At 35.6% G+C, this 10,399-nt stretch overlaps 1 protein-coding gene across 1 annotated transcript; it reads left to right on the top strand.

Annotated features, from left to right (window-relative positions):
* The first annotated feature begins 3,780 nt into the window (after positions 1–3,780).
* On the top strand, positions 3,781–10,065 carry ponzr1 (plac8 onzin related protein 1). Its single transcript, XM_046852794.1, has 4 exons — positions 3,781–3,937; positions 7,662–7,766; positions 8,680–8,825; positions 9,645–10,065. Exons 2-4 carry the CDS (start codon positions 7,664–7,666, stop codon positions 9,777–9,779), a joined length of 384 nt encoding a protein of 127 aa, XP_046708750.1. The 5' UTR covers positions 3,781–3,937; positions 7,662–7,663; the 3' UTR covers positions 9,780–10,065.
* The last annotated feature ends 334 nt before the right edge of the window (positions 10,066–10,399 follow it).

The raw sequence follows: 10,399 nt of genomic DNA, 5'->3' as shown, positions 1-10,399 counted from the left end.
GAGTTGGGCCTCTTATACAGCTACATGGCAGAGTGAATGCAAATGTTTATCAGAACCTTCTTCAACAACATATGGTTCCTTCCATGCGTTCATCACCCAATCAGCCCGCAGTGTTCATGCAGGACAACGCTCCATGTCACACAGCAAAACGGGTAAAGCAGTTCCTTGAAACTTAAAACATTGAAATAAAGACATGGCCTGCCCAGAGTCCTGATCTCAACCCAATAGAGAACCTCTGGAAACTCCTTGGTGACAAAGTTATGGCCAAGAAACCCACTACAGTCACCGAACTGTGGAGGAGACTGGAAGAAGAGTGGACCAAAATCAGCAGAGGCCTGTACACTTCCTACTAATTGCTGACTGTTGTAACCTTCAGAAAATTTAGTTGTAATCTTTTTCCATGCTACAGTCATTGTCGTTCTCTAATTTTGATCAGTGTGTTTTCTGCAAAATAAAGTTTTTTTTTAAATGCCTTAGTTATTTTGTGGAAAAGGTGTTCTGGTAGCATGGTATAGACAGGACAAAAACTCCTTCAACTGTTGAGCAGTGAAGATGACATTATTTCAGAATTGTTCAATTGTTTATAAATTGTTCTCTAATTTTGATCAGTGTGTTTTCTGCAAAATAAAGTTTTTTTAAATGCCTTAGTTATTTTGTGGAAAAGGTGTTCTGGTAGCATGGTATAGACAGGACAAAAACTCCTTCAACTGTTGAGCAGTGAAGATGACATTATTTCAGAATTGTTCAATTGTTTATAAATTGTTCTCTAATTTTGATCAGTGTGTTTTCTGCAAAATAAAGTTTTTTTTTAAATGCCTAATTTGCATTAACAGTTATTTTGTGGAAAAGGTGTTCTTGTAGCATGGTATAGACAGGACAAAAACTCCTTCAACTGTTGAGCAGTGAAGATGACATTATTTCAGAATTGTTCAATTGTTTATAAATTGTTCTCTAATTTTGATCAGTGTGTTTTCTGCAAAATAAAGTTTTTTTAAATGCCTAATTTGCATTAACAGTTATTTTGTGGAAAAGGTGTTCTTGTAGCATGGTATAGACAGGACAAAAACTCCTTCAACTGTTGAGCAGTGAAGATGACATTATTTCAGAATTGTTCAATTGTTTATAAATTGTTCTCTAATTTTGATCAGTGTGTTTTCTGCAAAATAAAGTTTTTTTAAATGCCTAATTTGCATTAACAGTTATTTTGTGGAAAAGGTGTTCTGGTAGCATGGTATAGACAGGACAAAAACTCCTTCAACTGTTGAGCAGTGAAGATGACATTATTTCAGAATTGTTCAATTGTTTATAAATTGTTCTCTAATTTTGATTAATTAATCAATTAATTAATCAATTAATTAATTAATTAATTAATTAATAATCTAATTTCCAGTGTGTATATATATATATATATATATATATATATATATATATATATATATATATATATATATATATAGATGTGTGGACATCATTAAGAATGACAGAATTACAGAAATGGTTCTATGGCTATGGAATTGAAGAGGAATGTGCAGAAGTGAAAGATTACAAGATTACAAGAATATGGCATTTGAGGAGTAAGCAAGCTGAATAAACAGTCTACTATATATATATATATATATATATATATATATATATATATATATATATATATATATATATATATATATACATACATACATACATACATAGCAGAATGTACAGTAATTATATAACGATACATATAGATAAAATAGTGCAGATGTAATGAGAAGTAAAAAATATATACTATGTAATATGTTCATGTATTGTACAGAGGTTATATACAGTGTTTTGTTTTGTGTTTGTTTTGTAGTGATTTAGCGGTGTAGTGTGGAGTTCAGTAGTGTGATGGTGGATGGAAAAAAGCTGTCCCTGAACCTGCTGGTTCTGGTGCGTAAGTACCTGTATCTCCTTCGTGATGGAAGGAGGTTAAACAGTTTATGACTGGGATGTGAAGAGTCCTTAATAATGTTGTGAGCTCTGCACAGACATCTGCTGTGGTGCGGCTTTATGTTCACACACAGTGGAGCCTCCGTGTCATGGAGGTGATCTGTCTGTGGTACTGCTGAGGTGGTATGGAAACCCAGTTTTCTTTGACAATGGCCTTCAGCTAATTTGCATTTTTTTGGTCTTTTTATTTTTATTTTCCTCTGGACAATACCCCATTGATTCTATAGGGTTCAGGCCTGGTGAGTTTGCTGGCCAGTCAAGCACACCAACACCATGGTCATTTAACCAACTTTTGGTGCTTTTGGCAGTGTGGGCAGGTGCCAAATCCTGCTGGAAATTTAAATCAGCATCTCCATAAAGCTGGTCAGCAGAGGGAAGCATCATGTGCTCTAAAACTTCCTGATAGATGGCTGTGCTGACCTGTTGATAAAACAGTGGACCAGTGGACCAACACCAGCAGATGACATGTCTCCCCAAACCACCACTGACACTCCACTCTTTGTGAATCTCCCCCAGATTCTTAAATGGGCTTCGTTTTAATTTTCCTACAACTTTATTTCCTTCCATTTCACTTTCCATTAATGTGCTTGGATACAGCACTCTGTGAACAGCAGCTTCTTTAGCGATGACCTTTTGTGTCTTACCCTCTATGTGCAGGGTGTCAATGACCGTCTTCTGGACAACTATCAAGTCAGCAGTCTTCCCCCATGATTGTGTAGCCTGAACCAGACTAAAACACCATTTAAAGATTCAGGAAACCTTTGCAGGTGTTTGGATTTAATAAGCTGATTAGAGTATGACACCACGAGTCTCCAATATTGAACTTTTTACAATATTCAAATTTTCTGAGATTCTGAATTTTGGGTTTTCATTTGCTGTCAGCCATAATCATCAAAATTAAAATAAATAAACAGTTGAAATATATCAGTCCGTGTGTGATGAATCTATACGAGTTAAAATTTTGTATTGAATTACTACAATAAATCAACTTTTTAATGATATTCTAATTTATCAAACTGCACCTGTGCAATGATCTTTCTCCATTTCTCTCTCAACGTTATGTTTGTACAGACATGATGCAACAGCGCCATCTATTGGCCACACAAACAATCGCAATCTCCAAATATTTCTACTCAAAGTTTTCTCTCTGATCACTGCACTTCTCCAAGTGATCACCTTAATCCAAATCAGCATTTAATGAAGTTGAAATCCAAATCATCCAAGTGTGGAGAAAATAAACACCAGGTTTGCGTTAATCATAATATTTATCAGAATAATATAAGAAAAAAGCACAACAACGATAATAACATTAGACATACCAGCATACAAATTATTTCTTATATGTTATTAAACTTATTTTAATGTGCTTTGTGTATGGTTTAATAAACAAAATTGTGGGTTGTGATGTTTTTCTGTCTGGCTGTCATATTATGATTTAAACAACTAATGATTGTTAATGCTTTCTCTTTCCATTTCCAATGAAATCCCTTCTTTTCTACATTATGAGTTTTTATTCAGTCAATTTTTTTCACTCGACCAGCAATGGGGCGCTTTATCTCTTTTCCCTGTTTCAGCAGAAACGAAACTAAAAAACGAACAACCACTTAAAAAAAAAAAGCACATTTCATATCCTCAAAGTTGATTTAATAGTAATCCAACAATTTCCCAAATTACACTACTATATATATATATATATATATATATATTTATTTATTTATTAGTCAATTCAGTCTTCTCACGCATAACCTATTACCCAGATGGAAGTTAGTTTGCTTAGAATGCACACGATTGGGTCCCACGTTGTTTGACGTCTTTCACTGTACATGGGAGGATCAGACATTTCGTTTTCAGCTGCATACACATCTGAGCTCTCGATTTTGTCTTATCGAGATTTTTCTCTTCCCAGTAAACAGGAAAACGGTTTGGTTTCGAAATTCTGCAGAACTAAAAGCTTATAATCAACGAAAAGGTAAAGGTTTTACACACTTGCATTTCATTTTTCTGTTCACATCCCTGAACATTGAACTCTTTAAGGTTTATTTTTAATGTAGTAGGTTCAGATTAAACAGGTTTTATGTAAAAGCATATAAAACATGTTTGAACTTCACGTCACGATTTAGAAAGTATTACTACACAGTGCAAAGAGTAAACCTTTACTCAAGTCTGTTTTAACTTCATGCTTTTTTTTGGAAATAGACGCCATTCCTTTAGGAATTTGACTTGAAGCTTTTTATTATTAATATGTAATTATAAATAAAAACTCATATTTTTTTCACTTTTTAAATTTTGTAAATATTCTATATCAATATTTTATATTCGATATTTTATATATCTATTTTATATATATGTAAATATTTTCCTGATGATCAAACAAAGAACTCAGTAATGTGCTTATATTCCAATGAAAGTAAAATCCAGTTAAACAGGAAACAGTCAGTCTTATCTATCATGAAATCATCAGTCAGTCACAGGAAATAAATATTGTTAAACTGTTCTAAGGAAGATTGCGAGGTCAGAAAGTCCAAATTAGCACGTGGAAATCAGTACTGGATCATGTTTCATGTTTTCTTTCACATGTGCCTCGCTTACCTGGGGAATACATGATACCAAGATGCACTATGAGAAGAAGGCAAGCTGGCGGAGGCAGTGTGATGCTTTGTAGAGTGTGAAAAGGGGGACAAATAACATATTAGGCTGGTGGTCATAATGTAATGACGGATCATCTATATACACACTTAAAAATGTTTTTTTGTTTTTTATTTGCAGCGTGATAGTACAATCGTCCGAACTGATGTTTTTCCTCATTAATATTCACTGAGTACCACATAATTACAATATTACCCACATATGAGGTGTTATCGAAAGGCTTCAAGATTAGCGAGCCACAAATCCGGTTGCTTTCGCTGATTGTCCTATTTCAGACAGCTTAAAACCTGGCAGTATAACTTGCTATTGATGGCCACTTGGGATGAATTCTCGATGCAAAATGCTGAGAATGTCTAAAAAGATGATAAGCATGCACTTCTTGCTGTCCTTTTTTTAGTCAGAGAGACAATAGGCTCTTCCACTGTAAAGACACTGTTTTCGTTTCAGGGTCATACCCGTATACTCAAGTTTCATCAACAGTATGCCAAGTATGGCAGAAATACTCCTAATTCAGATGTGCAAAGCTTGTTGAATCAAGATTTCTTTTTTTACCCTAAGTAATTGCGGCCAAAGGTGCTTTAGCTAAGCACTCAGTAAAGGGTCTGAATAATTATGGACGTGATATTTCAACTTTTTAATAAAAAGAATTTGCAGACATTACTAGATTTCTGACAGTTAGTCAATCCGAAAAATCGAAAGAACTTTAATGTATCCCCAAGTGAAATCTCCAAACGGCTTTCTAGGGAAGAAAGACCAAGGAATTATCCTGTAGCAAAGAATAATTTATTTGAATTACAAGGTCAAAAAAGATTTGTAGATTTGCAGATTTACATAAATGCTTCTCAGAGTTCAAGTGGCAGACGTATTTCAACATGCACTGTATAAAGCAGGCCTTCATTGTCGAATTGCATCAAATAAACCATTAATTAGGAAGAACAACAAGCAGACTAGCTCGAGCTAAGAAACAGAAGGAATAGAAAGTTAGTGGAATATTAGTTAGTGGTTATATTGCAGCTATTTGCTAAAATCATTTAAGTTCATTTATTTTCCTCATTAATGTACACATAGCACCCCATATTGACAGAAAAACACAGAATTGTTGAAATTGTTGCAGATTTATTAAAAAAGAAAAACTGAAATATCACATGGCCCTAAGTATTCAGACCCTTTGCTTAGTATTTAGTAGAAGCACGCTTTTGATCTAATATAGCCATGAGTCTTTTTGGGAAAGATGCAACAACTTTTTCACACCTGGATTTGGTGATCCTCTGCCATTCCTCCTTGCAGATCCTCTCCAGTTCTGTCAGGTTGGATGGTAAATGTTGGTGGACAGACATTTTTAGGTCTCTCCAGAGATGCTCAATTGGGTTCAAGTCAGGGCTCTGGCTGGGCCATTCAAGAACAGTCACGGAGTTGTTGTGAAGCCACTGCTTCATTATTTTAGCTTTGTGCTTAGGGTCATTGTCTGCTGGAAGGTAAACCTTCAGCCCAGTCTGAGGTCCAGAGCACTCTGGAGAAGGTTTTTGTCCAGGATATCCCTGAACTTGGCCGCATTCATCTTTCCCTCGATTGCAACCAGTCAGCCTGTCCCTGCAGCTGAAAAACACCCCCACAGCATGATGCTGCCATCACCATGCTTCACTGTTGGGAATGTATTAGACAGGTGATGAACAGTACCTGGTTTTCTGCACACATACCTCTTGGCCAAAAAGTTCTATCTTGGTCTCATCAGGCCAGAGAATCTTATTTCTCACCATCTTGGAGTCCTTCAGGTGTTTTTTTTTAGCAAACTCCATGCAGGCTTTCATGTGTCTTGCACTGAGGAGAGGCTTCCGTCGGGCCACTCTGCAATAAAGCCTGGACTAGTGGAGGGCTGCAGTGATGGTTGACTTTCTACAACTTTCTCCCATCTCCTGACTGCATCTCTGAAGCTCAGCCACAGTGATCTTTGGGTTCTTCTTTACCTCTCTCACAAAGGCTTTTCTCCCCCGATAGCTCAGTTTGGCCAGACAGCCAGCTCTAGGAAGGGTTCTGGTCGTCCTGAACATCTTCCATTTGAGGATTATGGAGGCCACTGTGCTCTTAGAAAGCTTAAGTGCAGCAGAAACATTTTTGTAATCTTGGCCAGATCTGTGCCTTGCCACAGTTCCTTTGACCCCATGATTCTCATTTACTCTGACATGCATTGTGATCTGTAGGTCTTATATAGACAGGTTTGTGGCTTTCCTAATCAAGTCCAATCAGTATAATCAAACACAGCTAAACTCAAATGAAGGTGTAGAACCCTCTCAAGGATGATCAGAAGAATGGATAGCACCTGAGTTAAATAAATGAGTCTGAATTCTTAGGACCATGTGTTATTTAAGTTTTTATTTTTTAATAAATCTGATGTCAACAATTCTGTGTTTTTCTGTCAATATGGGGTGCTTTGTGTACATTTATGAAGAAAAGAAATGAACTTAAATGATTTTAGCAAATGGCTGCAATATAACAAAGAGTGAAAAATGTAAGGGGGTCTGAATACTTTCCGTACCCACTGTATTTCTGTTACGGAGTGAGAAGCCACAGTGACACTGCACAAACTATAGTTTTTTTTAATACTCCTGGCAAAAATAATAATAATTAAAAATGCTCAAAGAGTGAGGCGGAGACTAAACAAACTTTCGTTCCGCCACTTTATACGGTCCTAATATACTCAGATTTTAACTATGTTTTGCACATAACAAGGATTGCATCATGTGTACCGAACTGAACACCCTGTATCAAAAACAAGTTATTACTTTTGCAAAAGTTTCCAATGGAAATATTTATGGTATAATATGTAATCAGTGTCCTTATTGCTTTTCCATTACCTTGTTGGCTGCTTTTAATTTCAAATAAATGTTAGATTGAGTATTGTATTTGATGTTTCAATCATTTCTCACCCTAAAGATGGTTCTCATGCTATGAGAATGATAACAACTCCTAGGTTCTAGCCAAATGTATTACTAATATAAACATTTTTACATGTATTGTAGTAATAACTGAAAGATTTTGCATCTTTTCAGTCATGGCAGTCCAACAGCAGGTTACCACCGTGGTGTCGCATTCACAATACAGTTCTGGCACCTGGACTACAGGCATCTGTGACTGCTGCTCTGACATGAGCACTTGTAAGTAATTTTATAATCAAGCTAGTCTCTATCAATAAACTTGATCGTGTGAAGAGCTACCTCGCCATAGTTCTATGCACATCATAAACTGGATGTGGTAGCTCAGTAGTGAAGGCATTGGCCTCTGGATCATGGCACAAGTTTACATTCCATCACGACCAAGCTACCACTGCTGGGCCCTTAAGCAAGGCCCTTAAACCTTAACTGTGTGTGTAAGTTGCTTTGGATTAGGGCATCTGCTAAATGTTTTTACTGTTACTTAGAAACATGTATATAAATAAACTTAATCGTGTGAAGAGCACACCATCAGATTAGTTGTTTTTTTTACAAAAATAAAATCCTATTCTTGTAAAAAAAAAAACCAATCTGATGGTGTGCTGAAAGAGGGTGATTCCTGTTTTGGCTGTTTCCTCTTTTTTGTTTCAAATATGTTCTCCTTTATAACTCTCATTGTACAGTCTAACTGAGCAAAACAGAATTGACAGAATCTTCTTTTGCAAGAGAACCAACACCAAAATTAAGTAAAAAGGACAAAGAATATTTTGTCCAAATATGGAAAAACTGAAAACACAATCTCAGGATATGATTTTATATAAAACAGTAACCCTGTTATCATAATTTGTTGAAACACTTTGTGATCTGAGTAAAAGTCAATAATAACAATAATTACATTCCAACTGTTGAACCTTCTAGCTATAGTATGCACAAATCTCCTACAGACAAACTCTCATACAGCCAAGCCCAGTTTTTGAGGAGAGAATCAGTGATGCATGCATCCTTTTTACACAATCTCTCTTTAATGTGCATCTCATATCATTCAGATAAAACATCTGGTACAAGAACAATACCACTTACAATGTTGCTTTTAGAATTGTAGCTCAAGATTCAATTTCTATGTGGATGTGTATTGCAGGCTGTTGTGCCCTTTGGTGTTTCCCGTGTATGCAATGTCAGACTGCTTCTCAGTTTGGTTGGTGTTTCTGCATGCCCCTTCTGGACATCTGCATGGTCGTCTCTTGCTGCCTTCGCAGCAAGATGAGAGAGCGCTACAGCATTCATGTAAGACATAAAAACGTACATGGCACAGCAGTCAGTAATAGTCTGGAAACAATCTTTTTTGTCATTGTGCACATGGTTTTGTCATTGCATTGCTTATATATTTTTGCAATACAGGATGCACCTGTTTGTGACCACAGTTAGTTTCACCTGAAAGGGAACTTTTCAGGAACACCTAAAGGGTGTTAGTAAAAAGTAGGGCATTAATAATCATTAAATATTTGCATTCATATTAGTAATGGAGACACAGGGATATGTAAAGGATGTTACATAGGGATGTGGAAAGAGGTTTTATATGAAGTCTGCTGCAATTTAAAGTATCATACAAAGCATCTATATATTATTACTTAGATTTTATCAGTTGCAGATAAAAGAATCCATAACTTTAGCGGTGCTGCCAAAAAACATTAGGTTATTGCCACCTTCTGCCTTTTAGCAGCTTATAATAGTGCTATACTGTATATTAATAACTAGATTTTCACTAGATTTTGAAGTGTTGGTGAGGATTAGTAAGAGGGAGCACTGATATTGGGTGAGAATAGTGAATAGTGTTCAGTGGGGTTTAAAGCTGAGGTTTCAGTGTGGACCATTCAAGTTCATAGAGCTCGCTTTGTGCACAGGGGCATGCCATGCTGGAAGTGAGACCGGTACGAACAAGAATATTTAAGTGTTTTAGACTCAAACCTGTAATATCTGAATTTGGGGAAACAAAAGAGATATTTGAGGCAAGAATAATTGCTAAAAAGTACTAAATAATTAATTTTACTCTCTCCCTCTCTCTCTCTCTCTCTCTCTCTCTCTATATATATATCTTTCTCTCAGGGCTCATGCTGTGATGACTGTTGCACTCTCTGTTTCTGCTACCCCTGTGCCTGGTGCCAAATGTCACGTGAAATTAAGATTCGTGCTCGATCTGTCTCTGGTGCCACTGTTGTCACTCAGCAGATTACTGGCTAGACAATCTCATGATGTATGAAAGTTTAAATTTGAAATCTGTTCATTCAGAATGTAATCGTCGTTGCATATTTTTCAACTTGATTTTGTTTTCAAAATTTTTGATCACAAAATATATATATATATAAAACATAAATATACATCAGAATAACTTTACCTTTACTGCAAAATCAATCAATATCGATGACTTTTTTTTATATCACTTTTGCTTTGCATGATCCTTTTATACCATGTTTATAATTTGATAAATAAAGCATATAGCCAGTGCATTTATTTTATTTTTTAATTATGAATGCTATTAATGCCATCTGTTTTTCTTCTGTTTATAATTATTATCTGCGAATTCTTTTCTGTAAAGTAGAAAGCAGCATTTGTGGTGTTTTATAAATAGAGTATAGACAGGAAATTATGTGGGTGAGCAGTGTGCATGCAAAGATTTTCTGATGTGCATTTTACATTTATATCACTTGATAGATGTCCTGTACTTGCAGTCTTCTTTAAAAAACAAGTTCTTATTTTAGTGCAAGGCATGTAGAATATAATTATACTACAATAAGATAATAATAGTAATAATAATAATAATAATAATAAAATTTCACTGGGAGTTATTAAAAGGTTTTCCT

This window comes from Silurus meridionalis, chromosome 6 (genome assembly GCF_014805685.1).
Source record: "Silurus meridionalis isolate SWU-2019-XX chromosome 6, ASM1480568v1, whole genome shotgun sequence".
NCBI lineage: Eukaryota > Metazoa > Chordata > Actinopteri > Siluriformes > Siluridae > Silurus > Silurus meridionalis.
Note: the sequence above shows the minus strand (reverse complement) of the source record. Positions and strands in the feature narration are given on the sequence as shown.